This window comes from Buteo buteo, chromosome 2 (genome assembly GCF_964188355.1).
Source record: "Buteo buteo chromosome 2, bButBut1.hap1.1, whole genome shotgun sequence".
NCBI classification, from domain to species: Eukaryota; Metazoa; Chordata; class Aves; order Accipitriformes; family Accipitridae; genus Buteo; species Buteo buteo.
In genome coordinates, this window is record NC_134172.1 from 3,374,470 (window position 1) to 3,402,436 (window position 27,967).

The 27,967-nt window shown below is 45.4% G+C and overlaps 1 protein-coding gene across 1 annotated transcript in view; it reads left to right on the forward strand.

Moving 5' to 3' along the window:
• The window catches only part of WNT3A (Wnt family member 3A), an 87,006-nt gene extending 79,197 nt beyond the window's left edge, over positions 1-7,809 (forward strand). The window contains exons 3-4 of the mRNA XM_075043817.1: positions 4,257-4,522; positions 7,250-7,809. Of these exons, the coding sequence (XP_074899918.1) occupies positions 4,257-4,522; positions 7,250-7,729 (746 nt within the window). The 3' untranslated portion in view covers positions 7,730-7,809. The remainder of the gene's footprint in view (positions 1-4,256; positions 4,523-7,249) is intronic.
• The last annotated feature ends 20,158 nt before the right edge of the window (positions 7,810-27,967 follow it).

A 27,967-nucleotide genomic window follows, 5' to 3' on the forward strand; every position in this document is an offset into this window, starting at 1 on the left:
AACTTGGTGACCCTCTGTTTGGCTCCAACACCTTCTGGCCACAATTCTGAAGACATCACTGAATTGAACATTGCAGGGTCCTGAGGAGATAAGCGGGATTGTCCTCAGATGTATGGAGGAGGAAGCAGAAGCACGGATTGACTAAAGGATTTGCCCAAAATCACATAAAAAAGCCCTGCGAAAGCAGGAAATAAAATCTTAGGTCACCTCATCCTCAGGCCTCTGAATTCCCATATTGATGCTGCTTGGCCGTGTCTTTTTGCATCCCGAGATGCTTCTGCTGCTGAGATAGGGTGGTCAGAGGTGTTTTGCACAGGACATTCAGGCTCTCACCTTCACAGGCAGAGCTCCTTAGGAAACAACGTCCAGCAGCGACCGGTGACTTGGAGACCTCTGCATTAGTGGGCAGCTACAAAGCATCCCTAAAGGCCCTCTGTAAGTCTCAGCACCTTTTTCACTGATAGCCAACCCCCCAAAAAAGGGTCCAGAGCAGGGTACCTTGAAGCACCGGCCATCCATGTCTCCAAGCCCTGCAGGGAAACTCGGGAGCAGGCAGGAATTAAACAAGCTGAAGCCAGAGCTTTGGTGACCTTGTGCTGCACTGAAAACAAAGTGGTTGAAATGCTCTTAAGTCACCATCCCCATGAGGTATTAGTCCCTATTAACCTTCTCTTGCCAGATGACTTTCCAGAAGGTCTCTTCAAGTCATAATGAGCTGCTTGTCTCCTGCTACCAGAACCACCCAGAGAGGAATGAGGCGACCTGACAAATATACTGCACTTTCCTGTTATCTTTGCTAAGTCTCTTGCATTTTTATATGGCACCTTAATAACCCCTCATTTCCATTACAAGTGCATGCTTTCCTTCTGCTTATCTGTATCTCTATACACTCCTTCTCCATTCCTGCAGCCACACCGCCTCTGGCTACAACCTGGGGAGCTCTTCAGAGCTCGGCCGGGTCAGGTCTGCTTAGTAATCCGAGGACAGTCCTATAACTTAGGAGGTGGCAGGACGTGAATCACGGGATGGCACTCTTCCATCTGCGTCAATATTGAACTCGGTGCCTTAAGTTAGGGGTAGGAGATGTAAACCCAGTGCCCTAATTTCATGGAGTCATTAAGAGATCGGCTGCAACTTTCTCAAGAGACAAACTCCTAACCTCAGTGCCCGGGGCCAGATCTCAGGTTCTTTGCTCTGCCTGCCTACATTCCCCAGGTAGTTACGATCAGATACAATGCTATTTGCTTCCTGTTGTGTGCAGTTAAGTGGTGGCTGCACTCCACCCCTGGGGTGGCTGCATTTCAAAAGCAGGGGAGTGATTGCGGAGTATACAGGCTGTAAAAGGCATCGGGCTCCTTCTGGGAAGAGGAGAGCTGAGTATAATCGGTGCTTCTTAAGGCAAATCCTATCAATACCCTCCTGGAGCTGTAGGCTTTCAGTGAGGACAGTGGGAGTTTAGGTAACGGACCTGGGATTTAGGACTGGGGATCTGCAACTAAAGCTGTCCTCCTGTAACTCCTTCCTCAGCTGCAACCAAGTCCTGGCAAATGCAGAAAATCTGCAGACCCTCTGGCTGCATTGCCTGAAGCTCCCTGGGTTTTGGTAAGCTCTGCACCTGTATGCACAGAGAAGCACCTCTGTTCTGAGCTAGTGGCTCCTGCTGAAGCCCAGGGGGGTGAAACCCATGACCTGTGGACTCCTAAGCCAAGGCCACCCCTCTCATACCCACACAGGAGAAGGTTCTCTGCACAGACGCCAGGGATGTAGATGCTTTCTTTTCAGTCCCAGCACGGCAAGGCACAGGGGTTCTCCGTGGCGTTTGCAAACATCAGTTCAGCACCTACAGCACCTTCCCAAACAGCCAAAGGCCTGGATCAGGTCTCTCCTCCTGAGCAGAGGAAGGGGTGATTCCCAGGAGGTGAGAGCTAACCTACCCAAGCAAGATGCTTTAGCCCCTACAGCTGTCAGATAGAAGGGGGAAGAAGAAGAAGAATTATCATCTTCCTCTCCAGTCCGCGGCACAGCAGCATGTCAGAGGGTTTCAAGATTAGTTAGGCCACAATGGGAGGAGGTGGAAGGTGTGTCAGGTATTCCCCGGTCAGGCTCTATACCCTCCACCTCCCTAACAGAGGGTAATGGCATTCAACCCACCAGCTTATCTGACCGGCTTCTACGAGAAGCCCTTGCATTTCACAGACCCTGGGGCTGGTCATCAATGTCCTTGGAGACATCATACAAAGCTCCCCACCCCCAGGATTTGGTTTCTGGATCCTATCTGGGCTTGGGCAAGTGCAAGATGCCAAGTCCCCAGTCCTGTTAGAACTCGACTTATCTGTTCATTCTCAAAAGCTGAGCTTTCACACAGCTCAGGAACTGCATGGTCACCATTTGCAGGACGCTGGGATCCTCCAGGCTGGACAGATGCTGAACAAGGGGTTTTCAAAATCACATTGTGGAACTGAGGGTTCCTGCATTTTCCTTTTTCGGTTCTAGCCCTCAGTGACTTACTAACCTCACGATGCGCATTGACAACACGTTCCAGGACATTGCTCATACCTTCGGCTTGTAAGTTCATGCACATTATTTGATTTGCATATTGTTGTATTTGGTAGTCTTCCCAAAGCAAAGCGGTGCTGCACAAGTTCTTGCTTAAGCCTTCAATCCAGCCGGGACTGCTCTGCAAGCATGCAGTTTTGATTTCTCCCCAAGAACATGTTGGCTTTTTCGCTTGGCATATTAAACTCTCTCTGCGTTAGTAAAGCCTGGAAGCATCTAGAAAGTGAAGATTAAGCCAAAATGCCTGGGGAAAGCTCAGATCAGCAAAATATGGTGCAGAGAAGGTTTGGGTGGTTTTGAGTAGGCACCTCGTCAGCTGATGCAAAGCTCAGTAGAAGCTGGTGAAGCTACATCAACTAAAAACCTGACCTTCTACCTTTCTGGATCCATTCATATTTCAACACTGTCCTTGCCTAATTATCTGAAAGGTTATCAGAGACAACATGCTTTCTTGGCTAACTGGTCTATAGGCACGAGGTGAGCTCGTGCAGGGAATGCTATAGGAGGTTTAGGGGGCCAGTTATCAAAATCATTTTGTCTTCTTAGAATTGCCTCAAGGGTTTGAGAATAGCCCTGTTTATGATAAAAATGCCATTTTGCTGAAGCCAAAAAGCATTGCAAGTTTTCTGAGGCATGGTGTTGAATTCCAGGGTCATTTCTAGCTAGTGAAGAAACATAATGAGACTAAAACTGGGCAGGGGGAGGAGGGGGGGAGATAAACCCTGATATTTTTGTATATTCCTCATTTGCAAAGCAGTTTTAAATGCTCGGGTTTCATTTTGACACAGTGTAGAAAAAGCACTGGCATCCAGGAAAGCCAGGCTAATGCCGAGCTGCCCTTCCCCACCCAGCTCCAGCTAGGATGAAAGTCTATGAAGGAAAGTCTCCACCGAGACTAAGGCTCCTCAGTCCCTACCCATGACATCTTTTGGCTGATCCCACCTACCATCCTGAGGCAATGGGTAGAAAAGGAAAGTTCATTTCCAGTCCCCTTGGCAGGGGCCTTAATTAGGTAAGTGAGCAAAACTTTGGATAGATGCGAGATACCATATATTGGACACTGTCTCTAAGTGAGCTAGACAGCCTAGGAAAAAGAAAATGGCCTCAGGATGGAGGGTGGGGATAATGTTTAGTTTACATAGCGAAGACTGGGGAGTATCTGGCCATGCTGGCATTTTCCTACCTTCCAGCCATGAGCAGCTCTCCCAGTCGAGGGAGGAGGAGGTACTTTACCTGGTGCTGGTCCCACCACTAAGAGTGGAGGCTATCATTAAGTGCAAACCTGCATTTTCCATGTTATGGGAACATAGCCCAAATTCAATGCCTCTGAAGCCAAGACTGCAGTTCAAGGTATGGCTATGTGGTGCATTACCTACAAAGTAGCATATAGTATATTCTATATGCCACCAGAAACCCAGGTTTTTGTTTTGTCATGACCCTATCCTAAGACCTTAGGATGACCTTAATCAAAACTTCTTGGCTGACCTCAGTGGCCTTAAATCAAGCCTAGTCCTGTCTACACAGGAGCTTATTTCCTAGTGTAAGAAAATGTCCTTGCAGTAGGTCCAAGCAGGACCACAGGGAAAAGGAAAGTTTCTTGACCTTCTGCCATGCCCTTGAGAGAAGGTGTTCACAGGGCTGGTCAAAGCCACGCGTGGTCCCTTCGCCGGCCACTATTCATTGATTTCTCTCTTTCGCAGCTACCAGGGAATCAGCCTTTGTCCATGCCATTGCCTCTGCTGGAGTGGCTTTCGCGGTGACCAGATCCTGCGCCGAGGGCTCGGCCACCATCTGCGGCTGTGACACCCGCCACAAGGGCTCTCCTGGGGAAGGCTGGAAATGGGGGGGCTGCAGCGAGGACGTGGAGTTTGGAAGCATGGTGTCTCGGGAGTTTGCGGATGCCCGAGAGAACAGACCAGACGCTCGGTCAGCCATGAACAGGCACAACAACGAAGCTGGAAGGACTGTAAGGACATTTAGTTTCACCTTTCTCGATCTCCCTTTAATCTTTTCTTACCTGCCATAATGAACAGTGGGAGGGAACTGAGGGGAATAATCAAACATAAATCTGGGCAGTTTTACAGCATGAAACGATGATACCTGCCCTGTGATAGTTCTCATCAGGGCGGTGATCAATGTACCTGATCTATGAAAGCTGTAAGTAAATTCACCCACCTGGATGTAAATGTCTACCTTGGAGTCAGTTGTCCAGACCTCTTTTACAGAGAATGGATCAAGACAGACAAGTCTAGGATGGGATTTCATCCCAGCTTGAAGAAGACATTTGAAATAAATAGCTCAGTTAATGATGCCCTAACTGTGCCTCTTCCCCTCCATTGGCTGTAGGAAGAAGGTGAGCTGTACAGCCAGAGATGTCTGTACTGTAGACATCTGAAGTTTAAGAGAGATGGACCAGGGTTTATGGGGAGGATTCAGCTGCTTAAGCAAATGCGTTTTAGTATAAACTGAGATACCCTGAAGTATCCAGCCTGTCCTTGGGCTGCTACTGGGAAAGACTGTGTCTCCTGTAGTCCTCTGCCATCTTGGGACTGATGACTTAGAGACCCCTGGAGCTCACAAATGGCATTAGATGTATGTGTTTGGGCACGTGAATCCTAGCTTGAGTGCAACTGTCCATTCCCCAGGGATCACCACTCTGCTCTGTAGGGTTGAGGGTGGGGAAGAGCAGGAGAGCACTTCCCACCACGTCTCTTCTCGGCACTGTTCTATTTCCCAGGGAATTTTTAAAGAAAATGAGAGGCAATGCGGCTCTGGTACCTCCTGATTAAACTCGGACCATACCCCAAAGCCAGCTAATGTGTTTTCCCTTCAGTCATGGAACAAAATATATAAGGGAACAGAAAGCACAAAATCTTGCACTCATCTCAGTGACTGCCTCGTACATAGTGAATCTTTTCCGTAAGGTGGAACAATCCCAACAAGAGAACATTCTCTTTTTCATCTCAAGAATAGCCTGTAAATGCCAGAAGAACATAATCTATGGGAAATAATTTGTGAACCACAAACCTCTTGCTAATGGAGACCATGCTGCAGCTTCTCTGAGATAACAGCTTTTTTTCTCATGTAGTAAACTTGAGATAGCTTATCCCTCAGTGGAAAAAAGATACCCTCACTGTAATCAGAAGAGATTAATATGGTCTTGTTCCCTCAGCAGAAGGCCTTACACATATCTAGGAGGACATATGACTGTGCAGTGAGCTATAGCAAAGCCACCACATGTGCTAGGAAACATGAGGCAAAAAGGACTGTGGAGAAGCTGGATAGAGTGGAAAGGAGGGATTTGCCTTAAAGTGAGAATCCTTGGAAAAATTGAGCTTTGAGCAAATGTCCCTGTGATCACAGGCCTGTAGAGGTCTTTTTACTGTAAGTCTTGTTACTTGACACTGAGTTATTTTGGGGCATTTTACAGATGTCAAAGATTAGAGAGCAGATGTCACACCATTATCTGAAATCCTACTGTTTTATAAAGCACTAGTGTTTTCCACCCTCACCGTGCCAGCACTCATGGGGTAGTTCTTCCAGGCCTCCATACTCAAGTGTTTCCAGCTAAACCTGAGCCATAGGCAATGTTTCATATTAGTTCCCATATGAACTCAAACCCTACCACTACGCCAGAAGCTTTGATTAAGTTCAGCATGATTATATGAACCAAACATTTTGTGGTTCTCTCTCATCGCTAATTACAACCTCCTTTGCGGCGGGTGATACTCCGTAAATAACACAGGAAAGCACCTGGTGAACACCAAGGTGCTGATTCATGGCAAATCTTTTGGACTCAGGCTGGCACTAGTCTGTTCACGTACCCGGAAATTTGCTGATCAGTCTGAAAATGCAGATTATCAAGTAAGTTGCATAAGGCTGTCTCCCACCTCAGAATACTGGAGGGCAACACCTCTAGAAACCTTTAGACTAATTTCATAAGAGTTAAAAGTGAATATCAAACTTTTGGGATCAATAATCAACTTTCCATTTATTCCAGGACAGTGTTTTATGTTGAAGTCTAAGCCTTTCAAAATCAAAAGTTGGGTTGCTATTTTTTTTTTTCTTTTCAATGGTTTTAGAAAAATCATAAGCCTGGCTTAAAAATAAAAATACAGTACTTTTCAGGTTTCTGAACATAGCTGCAGCAAGGCTAGAACCTTGTTTGCTTAAGTAAACACGAAACATATGTAAAAGATAGAATTCTGTGCTAGATAATGAGTATGTATCATATTTGTTTAATTTCCAGTGGAATAGCTGTATATTTCATTTACAAAGACATTGTTTTAGTAAGTTTGTGTGTTCTTCACTTCTCTGCCTAGATATGTCTGAATTGTGTTCTTGGGCAATAGTACTGCAATATTCACACATGAACATGGATAAGGTAGAAGTCAGTATGCACAGAAATCTCTTCATCCCTTGGTGAAAGCACTTGGTAGATGCTTAAAGTTGGAGTGGGAATTAGAGATAGTCACTGAAAACAATCAAGTTGCAGGGGTTTTATCTGCCTTAGACCCAGCATCTGTGCAGGGCATTGACTGGAGGATAAGCTGATTTTTGTTCACAAGCGTGTAAATATATCTATGAAAGCACTGCAATTCTTTAGGAAATCCTGGCTAAATAGCAGAATGCAATATGTGTTTTGATTACAGGCTAATGTCTTCTTCTTTGCCTTTCCTCTGCTCTTTTGCAGTCTATTATTGAACTCATGCATCTTAAGTGCAAATGTCACGGTCTCTCAGGCAGCTGCGAGGTGAAGACCTGCTGGTGGTCTCAGCCAGACTTCAGGGTCATCGGTGACTACCTCAAGGACAAGTACGATAGCGCTTCTGAAATGGTGGTGGAAAAGCATCGAGAATCCCGTGGCTGGGTCGAGACCCTCAGGCCCAAATACAACTTCTTCAAGGCTCCAACTGAGAAGGACCTGGTTTACTATGAGAACTCACCAAACTTTTGTGAGCCCAACCCTGAGACAGGTTCCTTTGGGACCCGTGACAGGATCTGTAATGTCACTTCCCATGGGATTGATGGTTGCGACCTTTTGTGCTGCGGCCGCGGGCACAATACAAGGACTGAGAAACGGAAAGAGAAGTGCCACTGTATCTTCCACTGGTGCTGCTACGTCCGCTGTCAGGAGTGCATACGAGTCTACGATGTCCACACGTGCAAATAAAGCAGGCAAAACCCTTTGCTGGGCTCCAAGTGGAGAAACGGATTTGAGCCTACTTCCTCTGAGGTTGCAGACATGAGAGAAGTCTACTTTTTTGATAATAAAAGAATAAAAACTTAAAAAAAGGCTAAAACTGGTTGGATAGAATAGGTCTAATGACTTCTGGGCTATCCCAAGGTACATCTGGCAGTCACACAAGTTACGCCCAACGATGCCTCCTGTAGGAGACAGCAGTTTTTCAACCAGCCGACAACACAGAGCTGGAAAGAAGAGCATTAGCAAAAGCATGGATTTGCTCTGCTCTCACCCACCTGAAGTGACTCGTGTGATTAAGTGTCCTTTGAAAGACTTGCATCTTCCTAAGTATCTCCTTTTCCCTCAGCCAGGCAGAGGCTGTGTTGGACAGCAGCGCTAAGCTTTCCAAGATCTATCTACATACCCAAATGGCCAGACTCTGTGTATAATATGAGCAACAACAACAGCAGCAAAAGAAATAAAAGCAGATAAATTAATGATTTAAAAATAATGCAGATACTTTTTTGCTTTTGCCCTGGAACCAGACTAGTCTACAAATATATAATAGAGCTGTAGAGTGGGCAGGCTCTTCGCATGAACTATGTAGCATAGTAACTTCTGCCAAATTTGACACAGGATTCAGTGACACCTGTAGAGAGGGAGAGAAAGAGAAGGAGAGGGAGAGAAAGAACCGCTGATGGTTTCCTACAAATGCCCTGTTGGCACACAGGTGATGTGCACGGTACGGAAAAGTTCAGTGCCTGATATGTGAAGTGAAGAGGACTCAGTGCGTGCATTGAGGAGATAGTCCCACGAATGGAGATGTTGCTCCAGCTGTGGCCCAGTACATGGCTCAACCAACGAGTCTTCCTTGGAAACATGCGGTGCAGAGCAAGTTTCCTGGGGTTGGACACTCGCTGCCAGATGTAGGACATCCAGCTCCTCGGCATCCCAGCTTGTTCCCGTAGAGGAAAAAAGGGAAAGTGTTTACCCCACCCACCTCATTAGAGAATGCCGTCACCAAGAGTGGAAAGTGCACTTAGTCCATCCACTCTCTGCACCTCACGCAGGCTTCCCCCTGGGCACTTAGCAAAAGCCTTAGACCACAAGTCTGTCGGGAACATGACTCTGAAGGACTGCTTGTCACCCGTTAATTTACATGACGGTGAACCAACCCACCACCACCACTCCCCACAAGCTGGAACAGTTTCAGATTGAAGCCAGATTTTGTTCCACACCTAATTTCTACAGCCACCTCCTTGGGCAAGTTTGGACACAGAGCCAAATCCCAACTTCGCAGTCCTGGCCCATCTCTGCTGTTCACCTCTGACTCCCGGTCTTTGCATGCTGCTCTACTTCTGATTTCAGATCAGGATTGCCAGTTTACAGAAACGGCTCTCACCTCCTCTGTGGGCATCAGGGCTTCCTTCAGCCACATGGGTATCAGGCGTGAATCTCAGCCCATCACCTTGGTATTTACAGCACTGTAACTCTGCCTGAGTTATTCCTGGTTGACACTGGCATAAACGAGTGGTGGATCAAGCATGGAGTCGTAGCCTGTTTAGCCTCAGATGCACTTGTCCTGTGTCCTCTTTGCCTGACTTATACCTTTGGGTTCCTAACTTGGGAAAAGGACAATGGATTGGCATTTTTTTTAATTCCTCTTCAGTACAAGAAGGGAAATGGGGCACGATCTAACTTCCAGTGACCCATACGAGTCTTTTCATGACAATGTAATCATGGCTAGCTCACACCTGGACATCTGTTTAAAGAAATCAGAGTGCTCTTCTTTCCCTGCATGTCAGCTTATTCCCGGGGAACCAAAGGAGGGAGTATGCAGAAGAGGCAGGGAACAAACTTAATCCCATCAGAAAGAAACAGGAGGAAATGATGCCTCCGAGGGTTGACTCTGAGTCATGGCGTCTCCTGGGACGACTCTTAGGCTGGTGCAGTTTATGCATCACCCATTTGTCTCAGGGCTGTGCCAAAGGGCACAAGCAAGCTTTGCTTATTGATGGAGGCACTTCTATCAATGTTCTGCAAAAAAAAAAAGCTGCAATGAAATGAGAGCAGAGATACAGAAGGGAAGGAAGGAGAGAGGAAGAGATCAAGAGAGACAAAGAAAAAATGGGGAGAAAACCAATCAATCCTATCTGTACATGTAAACTTTGCACCCAATAGATGGCCACACACCAACTTGTAGAAAGCAATAGATCACTAAAAACTGAGAGAAAGATGGACCAGTTAATGGACGCATGACTGGTTTTTGTAGTACAGTCTGGGAGAAAAGGAAAATCTGATCATTATGGCAAATAGAGAAGGAAGCCACTGCAGGAGGAAACTGCCACAATAACCAATATTCAAACACAAGCTGTCAAGAAAGTAAATGCTGAAGAAAACCACATATGCAGTAGAAGAAAGACATTGATGAATAGGAAAAGATGGGACAAGGGAAGATACGTCTGATTTACTTATTATGATGCAGTGCTAGCAGGCACAGCGAGAGATGTTAGACACGTCCCACCAGGTACTTCTGTTGGTGTCCCGACAGCAAAGATGCAAATCATTCCAGGTCACGGTCCCTGTCAATCCATTGACTTCGGCAGGGTCACACCCACAACTAATTTTACCCTAATATTTTTAGGCAAGGTGGTTTCAAACTCCTTCTTTTATACCATACCAGTGAAGAAATGGGTTGGACGATTTGGCTTCTGTGCATGGGAGCTGGACTCTGACCCCAGCCCATCCACAGGACGTTAACATCCACCCTTTCTGCTTTTGCACCAGAACCCAACTTTTGCACCCAACATCACTAGCAGGTGAAGCTCTTTGGGAAGCACGGGGGAACAAAAAAACCAAACTAGGCATTTGCTGAGCAATTGCCTCTTAAGGTAAACAAACAGATTTTGACTGCAGCAGTGGAATTTATTTCATCTGGCCGTGTCATCTAGTCTAAGCTATTTATCTAGTTTTCTGCTAGGATCAATGGCAAGAAACAAGTGAGTCCAGAAGGTGATTCACTATAGCCTAGGATGGTATCTAAGCTATGTTTGGTAAATTGCCCTCTGAGAGTACCTCTTTCTTTCCTCTGACTTTAGCTGATGAGCTCATAGTGATGATGAGGACTTAGATGGGTACAGTCTGCTGATGTGAAGTCCACCATGAGTCAAGGAGGTGAAGCTACAATCTGATCATCAGCTGAGATGGGCTGGAAGTTGTACTCCTTCGTTCAAAGCTGGGGTCAGGCTTGAAACATCTCAGTGGCTGGGGACTTCCAACCCATTCAAGGGATTTTTAACGAAGCCTATGCATACTTGTTCAGTTTTATTATGTAATTAGTCATCTGCCATGATGACATAACGTAAGGGGTTGAGCAGCTGCTACTAAAGTCAATGAAAAATGCCTGTGTGAATTCTGTTAATCACCCCAAGTGCATCTGAGGGTCCTAGTCCTGGGTCTGACTCTGCCCACCCATGAGGAGGGAAGAGAGGAAGCCTGCTAGGGGTCTGGGAACATGCTGAGTGCACATGGTAGGGCTGCGTCTGACCCCATGGCTTTGGAGAAAGGACTTGGGCCATCGCTTCCTAATACACATGAATCCAGGAAGTGTCTTTGGAAAACTAAGATCCTGCTCCACTGCCTACACTAGATGTCTCAAGTCAGGGTTGGCACTGTACTGGTATGAAAGATTGAGTCAAAGACGAGTGAGGTGCCATCCCTCCCTATACATCAACATGCCTATACTGGGCCTCACTTAGGAGATGGTCCAAATACAACCCAGAGCTGTCTTCTGCCTCAGGTTCTCCCATGCTATGAAAACGGTAGGGGAGACTTAGAGTTTCACTCAATAATATAAGCCTCTGTTGACCTTTTAGGTGCCCTATAACATCCTATTGGGATCCAGCTGTTGCTTCAGGGACATAGGACTCCCACAAGTCTTAAACCTGGGCAGATGTGTCAGAGACTGTAGGGCGTCCAAATGACATGAGACGCCTATGTGTAGACAGTTGAATTGTGCACTTGTCTGGAAGTGGTTTTCTGTCAAAACTTCCCCTCCACCTCAGTTGAGCTGGGTAATGCACCAGTTCCTAGTCAAAAGGAAAAGATCATTCATTCCCACAAATGGGAGCTGGCCAACTCAACCTCCATGATCCATGGTGCTCTTCCCTTCAGTCTTCACTTCTGATGAGGTTTGTCCACAGGCAGATGGTTTGTATCAGGGATGTGTCTGGCAGTACCAGGGAAAAGAGAGAAGATATCATCCAGCCAAGTAACACAGATGTAAAAAATAAAAATAAAAAAGGAACATAACTCCATCTTCTTACATGCTGCTATCCAACCTTTCCTTTAGCTGAACAGATGGGTTTGATGGGCCCCATCAGTTCCATATCCAACCTCATTAAAGACAGTGGAGTTACCTGCAAAGGGTGAATTTGGCCTCATCTCTTTTCTTTCTGTGAAAGAAATGGAAAGTTTAGGAGTTTTTTTTCTTGTCTTGGTTAGTTTTAGAATTTGGGGGCTTCTCTTTCTCAGAGAAAAGAAAAACACGGGGAGGGAAATGCATGACATTTTCTATTACTTGAGCCTTGATGTATCTCTTTCGGCTAAATGTCATGCTCAGCACTGACAGTCTTCTCCAAAGCATTTTGAAGTCTCCAGAATTGTTTCCACTCCTTACAAGGGACTTCATGTGCAGAACTAAAGCAGTCAGGATTTAATCCTGGGAGGGGACTGCAGAGACAACCACACCACAAAATGCAATATAGTACAGAAATCTCAGAGTCAGCACCAACCACATCAGCCCTGCAGACAGAAGTGCTGTAGTCTTAGCTGAGCATTGCAGGATTTCTGTATTAGCAAACCTCAGAGAGCAATTTCTCCTGCCACTCAATCTGAAACATTATTGGTGTTTTCAGTGCATTCAGATACATTGCCACAGAGATGTTCATGGATTATAATACATTTGTCATGTGTGTTCATATCTTTGTCATGCCCCTATTCTTAAATTCAAATACAAGAGAAACGCTATGATCTTTGGGTCACTTTTTTAGCTTCAGAGAGACATTTCAGTGCTGAAAAACTGGGGTTTGATGTTCCTGGGGATATTTAGGGTTACAGCATGAGCACTCTGCAGGAGCTAGGAGTTGTGAATCCAGTCCTAGGTTCTGCATTATGGAAATTACTCCACGCTTCCCTTGATGCCTTAATGATATTGCTTTGGGAAGATAAAACAGGGCCATGAAAAGGCACCAAATCAAACTGCCCTGCAGACACCAGCCATTGCACCTGGTTAAATAGGCTGCCCATAGGAAAATGACTCCCAGCTCTTCCAGAGACTTGCTCCAGAGCTGAGGCTGCTGAGAAGCCAATGCTCTGCCACCAGTGGCATAGCGAGTGAGTGGGGTGTTCGCTCAGATCTATCAGCTGTGTGCCCAAGCAGCTGTTTGGATGAGAAGCTGTAGAGAGAGCGTTAAACGATGGGAGACAAGGCGGGCTGGGCAGGACGAGACCCACCTCTTCTTCATAGCTTTATGTCTCCTGTTTTGTACCTCTCTCCAAGCTAAATCTTGGCTGTTATAGTAGGGACTTCTTAGTATGGGAGGATCTCTTTTCTAGATTTCCCCTCTCTCACTGGGCAGGAGCAGTGGGATCTGGCTCGCTTTTTGCTGAATTGTTTCCTTCATGGTTTAACCCCCAATCCTTATGTTTCCTGCCCTTTTGTGTGTGCTCCAACAAAAACTGCTGATCTGCAGTTTATCAGTACTCAGCAAGGGGACAGGACCCTCCTGCCTCAGGCCTCCATTGACTGCTGCGGGGTGCAGATACTCCTGTGCCCCCCATTTTGAGAAAGGGGTGTTTCGTCCTCATTCCCGACCCTTCCAGTATCTTCATGGACTTGGGCAAGTCATTCTGCTCCCACTTTGCTGCACTTTCCAGAGGTGTCTTTGGTGCTTTTCCACCTTGGAAGGGGAGATTTTTTTCAAGCACGAACGAGAGGCCAGTAGTTAACTCCCAGGCAGTGGTACGTAGGGTGGTATTCAGAATACAAAGTGAGATGCTTAAATGCAGGTATCTACATGTGAGCTAGGTGTTTAAGCTCCCATACAAGCCCAATGATGGATTCCATTTGCCTAAACACAGCATCTAGGGCTGAACTGAATTATTGAAGATAGGTATCTAGAGCCATTTGGGATGCTCCAGGGTACCCCACTGGCTTCTAGAAGCTACTCAGGAAGAGTGTGGGCTTTCCTTAAGTCCCATGACGTATCTGCCAGCTCCATGCAGATGCTTCAGGAACTCCAGGGCATCTCAGACGGCAATAGATGCCTGTGCACGAGCAACTCGGTTTTGCTCCTAGTCAACAAGCAGTGGAGGCTAGAGAACAATTCAGCTGGCCAAATGTAAGTGTCCACTGTAGGGCAAGCTGAACCACTCTCTGAACTCCACTGACTGTGCTGACTAGATCTCCATCAGATATGGGTGTTTAAACGTCTAACTCACACGGAGACACATGTTTGTGGACATCTACAAGTGTGTGTCTTAATCTATGAGCTGGATCCCACTCCAGATACCTAACTTTCATGTTTTTAGAGACTTTAAGAGGGAAAACTGTGCATGGGCTCAATTCTGCTCTCACTGAAACTGACACAAATCAGGAGGCATCATTTCCATAATGCCAGACTTACAAGTGTATCAAAGGGAGCAGAGGGTGGACCTATTCTGTAAGAATAATTATTTGAATCCACTTTACTGACTGGTATGTAATATATTTGACCCCAAGGGAGCATCTCTGCTCTTCTTGTTGGTGAGCACATAATGAAAATGGACAAGTCCCACCAAGTCATCTACAGGCAAAATCCTGCTGTTACGTGAATACCATCCAGATAGAGAAAGCTCCTGAAGCACAGCAGTCACAAGGGTCTTTTCCACATGACTTGGTCTCCTCCTCTGCCTCTGTAGACCTTGCTTTTCTTACACATGTTCTGTGGACCAAGGGAGGTCTTGGACAGCCCTGTGTGGAAGTGGAAAGTGGGGACGGTGTGAGGAGATGCTTTCCTCATTTTCCTTTCTTTTCCAAGTTTCTTCTTCTTATTTATTAGTATTTATTTATTTCTCACTGTTCATTCCACTCCACCAAAAATCCTGAAGGCATGTCTGCTACAGACATAGGCTAGCAAGCAGCCGAGTATCACCCATGGTTTTGAGGGAAGGCACCATCTTGTCAGAGCTCCTTCCCAACATGCACTTGCCACCCGCTGCTACCACTTGGAAAGCACAAGAGGCCTGAGTCTTTCCAAGGCAGGTTCCCAAAACCTCCAAAATCCTCCTGTGTGTGATGAAATCCTCCCCACTGAAACCCTGGTTCCCCCTAGTGTGCTTTCCTCCAGACCTGGTTGCCCCACTGCCCTCCTGTCCCCAACTGACTGCAGCTCAGCCTTACGCCTCTTAATCTTGGTGGAGACCCACTCGATCTATCTCTTACGGCATCACTTTCTGTCACTCCCAGGACAAAACCTGCCCGAACAAGACCTGTCGTAGCTTTGGACTATCTGACGAGCCCACAAGCAGTGTGGAAGACATAAAACACAGACCTGTAGCACCCCAGGGGATTCCCCCATGGTACAAAACATGCTTGTCCGGCAGTCAAGGACAAGTATCTTCTTGTGGGTGGGTTTTTTCACTATTGCTTTCCCTTCCCACAGACTGTCTGCCTGATTACATCGCCTTCTTCAAAGCTACATCACTGTCTGTAACCCTTCCCCAGCCTGCCCCTGCCCTCACCCCACCTGAGCACCCCTTTGTACAGATTGCATGTACGATACAACCTGAAATTCCAAAGCTATTGTACAAAGTAGGATTGTCACCTTTTTTTCCTCAGTATTTTTGTTAAGTCTGATGATTTTTTTATGATTATTTATTTTATGAATAAATGTATATATTAGTAAGAGTATATATTTGCGGAAATAACTCATCGGGACAGTGTTGTTGCTCTGCTGTTGTGCTTGTGACCTCATTGGCTTTTACCCTATTTTCTACTGACAGCACACTAGCGATGTCTTGTAACTGTTTTCTGTTACCAGTTAAGTTTGATAGATGTGTTAACTTTATAATGAAAATTAAAAAAAAAAAAAAAAGCATTAATTTTAACCTGTGTTTGGGTATTTTTCTCACAGTTCCACAGTTCTGATGGGATGGTATTTCATATCACGGGATGAAATATAGCCGGGGAGAAGTAGGGAACAAATATGTCTTCCTCTTTTAGGACTGAAGTTGTGTGCTTTGGAAGAAGAGATGCCACCTGAGCTGGCACCATTTAACCCATGCCCAGCTGCTGTGGTAGGTGACAACTCAATTATGAGTGAAACGTGTACACTTAAACTGCCACAAACCCATTTCTCAGCTGAGCATCACTGGGACAGTGACCCAGTTTCCCTCCAAGACTCCAGCTGTGATGTGAAGAAAGGTGGCCCAAAGACACGCACCTTGCTTCAAACGTGGGGAGGACAAAGCCCAACCACACAGCTACTGACGGCTGAGAGCTGGTACGTGGTGAGCCACTACCACTTCAGCCTGGGACTGCTATAAATATTCTTTCTCTGGAGCAAGAAAAGCCCTACAGGGTCAAAACGTCACTTTGCACAATGCCCCTGGAAAGCTCTAAGAAATTTTGTGTTGCTTGTGATGTTTCCTTTCATTTTTTTCCTCTATTAGTACATTATGTTGGGAGCTTGCTGGGCATAGTCATGCAACCACCGAGGCTGTAATCATGCTGGAAAAGTGAACAGATTGCAGGGGCCGAGCATCAGGATACAATTAGGGGGAGACACTGCTGACAGGTAAAATGGGGGAACCCATGTTGTCCCTTTCATTGGAACCCACCATGGCTGGCTTTCCACTGCACCTACCATGGCTAGCATGGGCTGTGTGCAGAGAAATCTGCTCTCAAAAGAAACCCTGTAACAGCCTTTCCCATTTCTCTGTCCTTAGTGAGGAAAGGTATCGTCATGAAATGGGTTCATTTGATTCAGAAAGCAGCACAGCTTCTCTTCAACACTTTCAGTTTGGCCAGATTGGCTGCAGAGGTGATGGGTTGGTTGCAGAGGTGATGGGTTTGCTGGAGAGGAGACAGCTGCAGAAAGACAGGGCAGCATTTCCACAGGCTCTGTGTCTGTTCACCTCCCACCCACTCACACAAACAGAACTCACAGGTCTTCTTGTCGCCTTTGCCATTCACTTAGGAGCCATTCAAGCCACTCAGCTTTATCCCTCATAAACCAGGTGTCTCCTCTAAGCTCACCCTTGATGACTCTTTTATAGTCAATGGAGAGATTGGAGCCCATCCAAAGATTTATCACACTTATTTAAAACATAGACCTTAGTTGGTATAAATCACCTTCCAGAGACATCTGTTTTTCTACAGAGACTCTAAATGAGCACACCTATAAACAAAAAAGTCACCTTTCCTATGAGAAGGGATTGGGAGGCAAGTAGCATACTGTGATGCCCCAGTCAAAATATCCCCCCCCGCAAACACACATCCACACCTTGCTTTGAATGACACAGGTCAAACACCACCGAGAGCTTTCAGCATACCGGACTCAGCATAGTTTCCAGAAATAAATGATAAACATTCTTATTAAAGAGCACTTGAGATAAGCTTATTTGTTAAGCTGTGTTGCCTGCTTCACCAGGTTTGAGCAAGAGCCCTTTTTTTTTTTTTTTTTTTGGCTTGAAGAAGAAAAACTAAGAAATGAGTGGACATCTCAGTCGCTCTTACCTTATACATGCTATTAACCCTTCCAGACCCTTTTATGAACTAAAGAAGAAAATCTGGTGTTGATAACTCATTGCTGCCCCGTGACCTGGACTTTTCATCATTAGAGAAACTGTAGAAGTCCTCTCATTTGCAGAACAGTCCTTTTCCCCTCTATAGGTAGGCAGCACAGCCTAACTATGGTCGCATTTAGACATGGCAATGGGCTTTGTTCATGACAACACAGGTCACAGTAGTCACCAAAAACTGTTCCATTACCAAGTGGCAGCTATTTGATACGCAAAACCAAGGGTCTAACCTCATTCCCATGCATAATTTAAGGACTGATGTGCACACAGGTCTTGATGCAAAGAGGTAATTAGGCACCTAACTTCCTTGTAGTCAGCAGAGTTGAAAGCTCCACGTTTCTTTGAGAAACAGTGCACTAAATTTGGCCGAAGGTTTGGTTCCCAGCAAAAAATGGGTACTGACTACCCTATTTCCAAGCAAAACCATGGCCAAGTTCACATGCCACATTGCTTGTAGGACTACATCATGTCTCCTGACTGCTTTCCATGCACAAGCTTCCCAGTCACATACAAACAGTAACTCAAACCAGTCTGGGATGTGCCAGATCCATAGCACACGTGCAAATTGGCCCGTACATGCAGAGTGAGCCCAAGGCTTCTGAGAGCCCCCAGAGTCCTTGTGCACCAGTCTGGTGGAACCAAACCACCCACAGTCAGACACATCTGCATGTGAACAAGGCATCCAAAGCCTCCACAAACTTGCAGACTTGCCACACAGGCTTCACTGATCAGAAGGAGTGGGATTCAACTCGCAGATTCAAACACACAAATGTAGGTGCCCACAGAACCACAAACAGGCATATCGATGCCCTCTAGGCATTTCCATCTGGAGTATTCTGCCTGTCCTCCAGGTGCTGTTCCAGAACCACCACGGGTCTCCTGCAAGTTTGTGTCATGTCCGGCAGCGCCAGGAAGACGTCTTGGATACCCCAAGACATGTCAAAAGGCACTAGATTCTTTAGCCAAGTGAATTGAGCCCAATTTGCCTGAATTTGAGGTCTGACTTTCAAGTTCCCCATATTGTTAGTAAAGCCTAACGAGGGATTCATTACACCATAAGGTCTGAGTGCTGCCTTAGATCACTTAGGGCACCTGCAATACCATATGGGCTTGGCATATATAATGCTACAGGCCCTTTAGGAGACAATGTCCTTCTGGATTGGCAGGGGGATACCCAGAAGATTTACACTAAGATACTGTAGATGGTACCAGACACCTGTGTTTAGGCAAGCACATTGAAAATTCAATCTCTACTGGTTGCAATGGGAGCTTAGACTCTCCGAGCACATGTAGGCAGCACACTACATATTGCTGCCTAAATTTAGATGTCTTAATATGCAAGTTGAATCCAGCTTGAGCAATCAGTCCAATACAGCATCCTTTGAAGCTGCAAAAACCAGCTGAAAGCAATTCCTGACCAGCAGCTAACCAGGCCATAAAGAAATAAGCTGTGATCCAATATAATTTGAAAGCTTTGCCATCTCATTGCTACCCAGCCTGGCTTTGGAATTTGCTTACTGATCTCTTTTATTTGCAGGTGTGGATTTTTTTTCCCCATCGTACAGTCATTTGGAGGCACATAGCCAGATTTGCATTCCACAGGGCTACAATCCGGTCTGGGATTTGCCTGCGAGTGTCAACAGGTGAAGTGTTAACTAATGAACTTGGTGGTAGTGTTAAGGTGAGGTCAGCTCAGTTTCTCTGTGAGTTGGTTTCGTACAAGGACAGCAGGGTTAAACAGACTTTAACAGTGATCTAAAATGGATCTGTGCTCTGGACCTGGCCCTCTGAAACCTTGTTCCATTCTCCCTCATTTGTGCACATCGCAACACCCTAAATTTCATCTGCTTTCTTGTCAAAAAGGAGGTACAGCAAGGCTGTGTTGAGTAGGTCTCACCAAGCACCTGAGCTCTGAGAAATAAAGGGGCTCTATTATATTTTTTCTTGCCATATGTGAAGCCATGGTCATTCTCAATTCCGCAGCACTGGTGTGTGTGGGAAACAGTGGTGGTAGTGGTGTGGTGCCAACTTGTTATAGTGAGAATTTCTTTCATGCAGGCATCCAAGGAGAGCCTTGAACCTGTTTTTTCTGTCCTAATCAATGCTGTTGGGTTATGCAGGCAGTGTCTTTCATCCTGGGAATATCAAGGTCTTTATGCAAAATGGGATAGCTTCAGTGAGAAAAGTATCCCACAACAGCCACACAGCAAGGACAACTGGCAGCATATGGAAATCCAAGTGCAAGCCTCCCCTCCCTATCAGACAGAGACTTGAACCTACAGCCAGTATCCTGGCTGAGTCACCAGCCATTTCTGAGTGACTGATAGCTCCAGTCTAGTCTTGAGCAACCTCACCGGATTCTGTTTTCAACAAACTGCTGCTTTCCAGAGGAAAAATGCTTCCTCTGAAATTGCTGTTCCCTCTCTGTTCCTCACACCACTCCCTCACAAACGATACACCTGAACTCCAGGTGCTCTCAAAATTAAAGAAGTAACTTGGGTCCCACACAGTCTTTAGACCCAAGTTCATGTAGAGACTGCACAGCAGCCGTTGGCTACTCAATGTGAATGAAGATGGGTGAGATTTTGATAAAGACTTATCCCTTTGCATGCAGACTATGATGAGACACAATCCCTTCAAACATCGAGCGGGTGGTTTTATCTTCCACATTGCTAACCCAGGCCAGAAGAGCAGACTGGACTTTGCAGGAGATTTCTCTCAAGCACGCTTTCTGCAGTGTCAGTTGGGACAGTAGAGTGTCTTAATGCAGTGGAGATGGCAGGACAAGTAAAGATCCCTGAAGTGGGTAAGTGAAGGACTTTGGCTGATATTAACAGCTACATCAATAATCACACTTGTTACTGGTTCAGACGTGGAGTGGGAACACCATCCCCCAAGCACGGCAGTCACCAAGAAGGAGTTTGGCACATGGAGGGCTGGCAAGGAGCTAACCTTTAGACTCGTTAATGAATGACAATTGAGTGGTCCTCAAGAGTTTTGAATAAGTTCCCTGCCTGCCCAGCTGCTCTTACAGCCTGGCAGGGACTGCTCGACACACCTCACCTTAGCAGCAGTTGTTGTTCCTGCAGGGAAGAGGAAGGTTACACATTAAAAAGCAGCAGACACTCCAAATTCACATGGAATAAAACACAACCAAAAGGCTGGCTGCACGAGTTCAATGAATTATTTTTTCCTCCCCTTTAATTAGAATGTTTCGATATCTGAGGAACACCATGAGATCCAGGTGTTATTGTTGTTATGATAGTTTCAGTCATAATCATACTCCTTGTCTTGTGATGGCGCCTCTGGTACTCATCACGGCTGAAGACCACTCGAAGCACTAGGTGATGTACAAGTACAGAACAAGACGGTGGACCCTGTCCTAAAGAACTTCCAATCCGAGTGATCTGTTTCTACCTAACCCTCTTTACATCCATCAGTGATGCCGATAAATAAAAACAGCTCCTAGCCATTTCTGTAGGCTGCCTGAGCCAGTTTGCCTGTAGACACAACAACCATACCCAAGGAGGCCACAAAGTTGTACATATCAAACAGATGTCTTGCAAGTCATCTGAATGCAAAAATAACATCAAGTTATTAACAGTAACAATGTCTGCCTTAACTAGAGAAAAGTGAGGTCCACCTTTTAGCATCATTTATCAAACGTGTCATGTCAAGGAAATTACTTTTTTCACTTGCGGCTTGGAATTAGTACAAGCCAATAAAAAAGTTACAGTTCTGCTAGCTCACCAAGCATGTGGTTACACCTTGCTGGCATAAAGAAGGTGGGAACTGCCCTGTAAGCAGAGGCCATAGAGTGCAAGCTGGCATGATCTGCAAAATAAATCCTTGGAGAAGCCAGGCCTGGGGAGAAAACAGGGATGAGAGGTGAATATAGAACAAATATCCACCATTTCTTATAATATTAAAACTAGGAGACATCCACTGTAAGTAGCAGGTTGAAAACAACAGAAAAGAGTGTTTCTTCCCATGGGATAAGACAGTAGAAATCTCTTCTCATGGGATGTTTGACAGTAGAAATCTCTGCCACAGGGAGCTGTAGGTATTTAAATTTACCTGACTTTAAAAAGCAACTAGGCAAAATTCACTGAAGAAAAATGCATGAGGAGTTTTTATACTCAAAGATACAATTCCTCAATCAGAAATCCCAGCCGGAGGTTGCTGGGAGTTGGGCATACACCGGTGGAAGTATCACCCTGTGTTTGTCCTGTTCTTCTACTCTTCCCCAGGCACCTACTTTTGGCCTCTGTCAGACACAAGAGACAGGGCCAACACAACCTGCTGTCTGATCCAGCACAGCTGATCGTATATTTATCGACATGTAAATGTCCATGAAACAAATTTGGGACAGACTGATATTCTTTCTACACTTCAGGGGAGAACAACTTTCAGGAAAAGGGTGATTTATTCCTTCAGTCTGGCTAAAAAAACCTGAAGGCAGTGGTCATTTCACCTAACTTTAAAAAGATTAAAACTCTGACAAATCTTTACAGCCAAGAGAGAGAACGGGACATGTCCAGCAAGTGATTTGCATGACCAACCTTGGGTGTCTGTTTTAAGAGATGAATCTCCCCCTAGGGGTGACTCTCCTCTCCCTTGACTACAAAGCAAGCCTAGGCTGACTAACTTGGACCTGGGCATCTAACTTTAAGAGGTGTAAATTAAGGCTGATGAAACCCTCCCAAAACTGCAAGCCTCACCTCAAATTTGCAGGAATCTCAACTGTGAGGTAGAACGTAGAAAAAGTACAAAAAAAGGCATTAAACACTAAAGAAAATGCATATATATTTCAAAATTGTTTTTTATGGGCTAACTACATTTTGGCACCAAAATTTCCTTTGAACCTCCCAGGTTTACATGCCAACTCCTGGCCCAAAAACAGTTCTCCCGGAAAAGTCTACGATGCTTTTCGTAAGAAGGAAAAGCTCTTGATAATCACAGGAGATGAAGAGTGAAGGCCACTTCTAACCAGGGAGAAACCCGTAGCTGAAGACACCAAAACAAACTTCATTTGTGACCAAAAAATGGCCTTAATGTCTGTCCAGACCATGAAAAAATATATCCTTAATGGGAGTAATCTGAACAGGCTCTACTCAGCTGCTGAAGAAGCACAAAAATTTTGAGTTGAGTCAGCTGGATTTTGACTCTGTGGTTACAAGGAATCTAGGTAGTTCAAGCCTAGCACTCATCTTGTTGAACCCTCCTTAGCAAGGAGTCTTTCAGAGTATGCCAGCAATGGTGAGTGGACTCCTCTTTCAGATCCAAAGTTGTAAGAGCTGTCGTCTTTTCAATTCCACAAGAGAAGGGCTTCCTGTCAGATTCAGGAGATGGTTGTAAACCTGAATTGGGGGTGACTTTGAAGAGTAAATTTAAGGGGCTGTAACTCTGCAAGGGCCACAAACTCAACTCATACTGCAGTTTTGAAAGAAAAACATGAATGCATTGTGGAAAAAGAGAAAATGCTTTAGGGAGTTTCATTCTTAACCTGCTGCAGACTGACTACTAAGCAGAATAAAATGATCTATCCCATTGGGAACCGAAGTCAGTCACAATTTGTGAGGGCAGAGGAGGTTGCACTTACTTATTCCAGGTCCATGATCTCTTAGTGTCAGAAATGTGCAATTTCCCCTTTTGTTTGGAGTACTCTAAAATGTCAGGCTGATATGATGGTCTCTAACTGTAAACTTCACAAAATAAAGAGGAGGTAAAAGTTGCTTCAGACTCCAGATCATTTCAGTATAGGGTATCTGCAGAATGAAAAGCTTGAGAATCAGCAGTTTGGAGAAGCAATGCATGTTGGAAATGGGTCCTTTATAGGCTTGTTCTTCATGCTCTGAATTCACAGATGGATGTTCTTCTTTGACTACTCCACCCTATCTTAGACACTTTCCATTTTGAAACCCCTTCACTAAAGGCCTTCTCTTCCATAAAGCTCCTCTGACCTCCTAAGTGACCTTCTTGGTACTAATCTTTCAACAGTGCTGCCATGTATAGCCATGGGCAGACAAAAACCTTTGATTTACAAAGCTCCAGAGAATATTTATTCTAGCCTCCTCAACCCAAGGAGATGCATCAAAATCCACCCCCGAAGCAGAGTATCTCTTGAGATGGTGTAAAGACAACTCCAGGCAGAAGATGTTTAACAAAGACAAGAGTTAGAAACTGTGAATGAGCATTTTTCCATATGACTCGAGTTCCAGTTTTGTCTTCCTTGTTCACCAGGGCAGCATGGAGGGACATCTGGTGGCTGAATAATTTTCTGCAAGCAAACACATCCTCTCGGGACGTGTCTTTGCTAGGGGGATGTCTCAAGAAGAATGTGTACCTTCAGAGACACCGTGCCATTCAGTTCACTTGAAGCACTGTCAGGCACTGCCACATCTCCCACTTCAATACCAAATCTGCCATCTGTTCATTGGGGTAAAAAACGTGCTAAAAATGTGTCTGACAAGACAACAGATCTCTTCTTGATGCCTCAAACACTGGATTTCACTGGAAGCTGCTGACAGAACAGAAATGAACTGGACATAGCTCCCACCTCTTACTCCACTGCGACCATGGCAGAATGACTGTAGAGTTGAACAGGGGCAAGTCTAGGTCTGTAGCGTTTGTATAAGCAGCCTCTTTTAACCAGCATATGCCATTCCTTTTGCTCTAAAAATTCTATTGCCTACCATTTGATCTCAACAGTCAATACCCTGGGGAATGCACATGAGCAGTTGCATGAGCATTGTCCTGGTAGAGGACAATGGCCAGCAGGTGCATATTGTCCCCTACACTGCAGTGCCACAGTCACAGTGTTCAGCTATTATGTTCAAATAGAGCCTGAATGCCACAATTATATTGTCTCCATTGTGCTACAGGCTATACAAACACAAAAAGGCTCAAATCTCAGAGAGAAGTTGCACAGCCTTAGTGCAGCAAAAGTGTTCAGTGTAGTTGGTGCTAAGGAGTCTTCCTGCAAGAATGGTCTCAAGAAAATGCTTTTTTTTTTTTTTTCTATTATGGCACAACGGAAGGTTGGCTACTGTGCATGTACATAATGATAGGCATTCTGTGCCCCACAGATGTTAACAATAGGAAGGATAAATAATGTGAAACCTATTTACAGAAGGATAAATGTATCTCAGAGGGGGGGTGCAGAGAAATGGAATGCAAACAAAATCTTATGAATTCCTGTCCTGGCTTCAAGCCCATATCTCTCATCCCAGCCCTCTCTCTGCTCTCTCTCATTTCACCTCAGAGGACATCCAAAGGGTAGTGATCAATCAGGTCTTGATTTCTCCTTTTCTGAACAAAACATTGGCAAGATGTTTTTCTCCCACCAGGCTTCATAAAAAGCTCTTCTTCTGCACTTAGCAGCAGAGGTTCAGGTGGGGCAGAGGGTTGGTTAATCCTTGCAGACCTCCAAAGCAAAAGCTGACTATAGAGAAGAGTTACAGCATTTAAACCAGCAGCTGGAAAGTAATCCTACAGAGGCACTGTCAATAATTCCTCTTAATCCTCCACTGCCTGACTAGTGTAGAAACCTTCTCAAGATCTTTAGGTGTTAGACCTGAGGCACTGATGGAGAGGTCACCTTCACTCGTTGTTAATCCCTCCAGACTCTGAAGAGTCACCAGCATAGGAATTTGTTCTGGAATTGTCTACTCATGAGACCAAAATGAGCTTCATTCTTCACTGTTGCCCCACATCACACTGTTTTCCCATGGTTCTTGGCACCCCAGGAACTGAAGTCCACCACAGAGCTGGTTGACTATCACTATCCCTATTTTGCTATGGGATTTGCTAAGGCACACGGATCTGTAATAGCTGCTGTGGGCTGTAAAGTACCCATCACCAAAAGTGCTCCCATAGTGACATGCACTCCTTGCTCATCCATGTTGGACAAGGTTTTTAGATCAGCACTTCAGTCAGGTTCAGAAGGTCCAAAAGTGACAGCACAACGATGGACCGACCTATTCATGAGGTCACACTAGGCATCAACAGTAAAACCGTGACAACAGTTCTCCATGGATCTCCACCACTATTTCTTTTGATGGTGAATCAACACCTACAAAAATCCCCCGAGTCAATTTTGCTTCAGGTGAGTCTGAGCACTTCCTCATGCCAGGACCAGGTTGGTTTCTTCACCAACTGTAGTTCAAACTCATGGGTGCAACTGCAATTCTATCCTACCCGTGATGCCTCTCAGTGGTGACATTTGATTTTGGTTACTGAGCATACAGAAATAGGGATGAGGTTTACTGTATAGGTTGCCTTCTCTGAACTGCATGCCTTCACCCACTATCTGTCAAAGCAGAAGACAGCAGATGTCAGGATAATTAACCTACACTGCCCTTCCAGCTTTGTGACCACAGCATACAAACAGCTTATGCTCTTTAACGTATTTCTGTCCACATCTTCTCTATAATGGAGTAGAGTGTACTTATCTTTATTTTACAAATGAGGAGCAGAGGCACAAAGAAACCAAAAGACGAGTCATTTCACCTGATTTCGGTCCTCTCAAATGCATGTCTCAAGTCTCTTGCTGCCCTCGGGAGAGACAGACGGGCATGCCTCGCTCTGCAAAGCCTGATGAAATAAGACTTTGATTTGCCACACCTTGAGCTTCCAGCCTCACTCTGTCCCTGACATGGATGGGATAAATCACTTTCTAGACAACCAGATCTCTCTAACTGTAAAGGTGAAAGACTGGCTTGGATTAGACATTAATTTTTGATTGATAATGTGAGATGAGTCCCACATCAAATAACTTCCCCGATGTTGCACAAGGAATTGCATCACAGGGATTGAGTCCCCTCATCCAAGGGCCAGTCTTTCAGCCTAACCCTTGCAAGATGCCTTTTGGCAACAAGGAAAAACATTTGATCCACATATTGAGTAGGGAATCAGCCTTGCAACACCCTGACCTTGCAGTCCAGGCTCTCCAGAGCTGTCTTGGGGCAGCAACCTTAGGAACTGTCTTTCACAGAAGGCCAACCTGTACAAGTGATTGTAGCTGGAAAAGGCCCCCAAGGTTCACTCTGAGCACAGCTTCATGAGATAAGGCTCAGCGTACGTCACAGCTAGGAGGCTGAAAACCATTTGCCACCACAGGGCACGATCTAATCTACCTACTTCATTTGTCTGATCTCTCCTGATTTTGACTAATCTAGATCAGAAGAAGATCTTGTGTACCCAGCAGCATATCTCTGTACTCCAGTTGTATCAGATGGCCTAATAAAAGATATTCCCCCTCCCCACAAACTCTGAGTGGCCTATATCCATTGTACCATTGACTTTCCCCTGCATTTACAGAGCATCTTTCACCACAAGACCAAGGGCCTGACACATTTCCTTAGCAATACTTGACTAGAGGAGAACATCCTCACTCTCCTCTCCCCCCAAAAGCTGCTAAGATTCCTCATTTTTCATCAAAAAGTGGTAGAAACTATGCAGGCATCTCGCCACTGGGGTAACTGGCATGGAGGCCCTGTGGCTCAGAGATGCATTCTGATGCTGCCTGAACATGATGTGTTATTTTGTTTTATCATTCCCCATGGGTCACACATGGTTATCGAAACAGAAGCATCACCTCCACTAGGGATAGGATGGATGTTTCTGCAGGCAGGTCAATTCCAAGCAGCAGAGGCCCCTTTCCCAGCTGGAGCCAAGGACAAATTGATCCACTTGAACACATATTAAATCCAGCATAAAATATGCAGGTGGTGGGACCTGAGCCACACAAAAGACACTGCTTGGCAACAGGTAACAGCGTGGGGAAATTCATGAAGGTGGTAATTTCTAAGAAGCCCAGATATACAACCGAACTCAGGTGCAAAGATTTTGTCTACAGGTGACCTGCTGGCATCTTAAACCTTTATCACAGGGACTGCAACAACTGTTATCTTAGGTGTGTTCCCCCAAAAAAAAGCAATGTGTACCCTGATCTGCACTGGTAGGATGAGTCCCACCCCTGTCTAAGAACAGAAGTCACCTGAAGAAGGATTTGTTTCATCACCACTCTTGTAAATCTAGATTAAGCTCTTACTTTCGGCTTTCCTTCTAATCAGCAGAGGTGCAAATGTTTACACAAAGCAGTTTGCCCACCCTGAGATACCTAAGACAGCTGAGACCAACAGCCTCTGAAGGATCCTCTCACCACATTAACTGTAGAGAGAGACAAGGTGGCCAGCTCACACTGGCCAACATATTTTAGGCAACTACATTTTAATGAGGAATACCCTATTTTTGCTGGGTGCATGTAACTATGTGATGCTGCAGATAAGAGCATGATCTGAGCATGGCATTAATGTGGCCGTATTGCTGCTGACTCTCCTTATATCAGGTATATCTGTGCATTATCATGTGCTGTTCTAC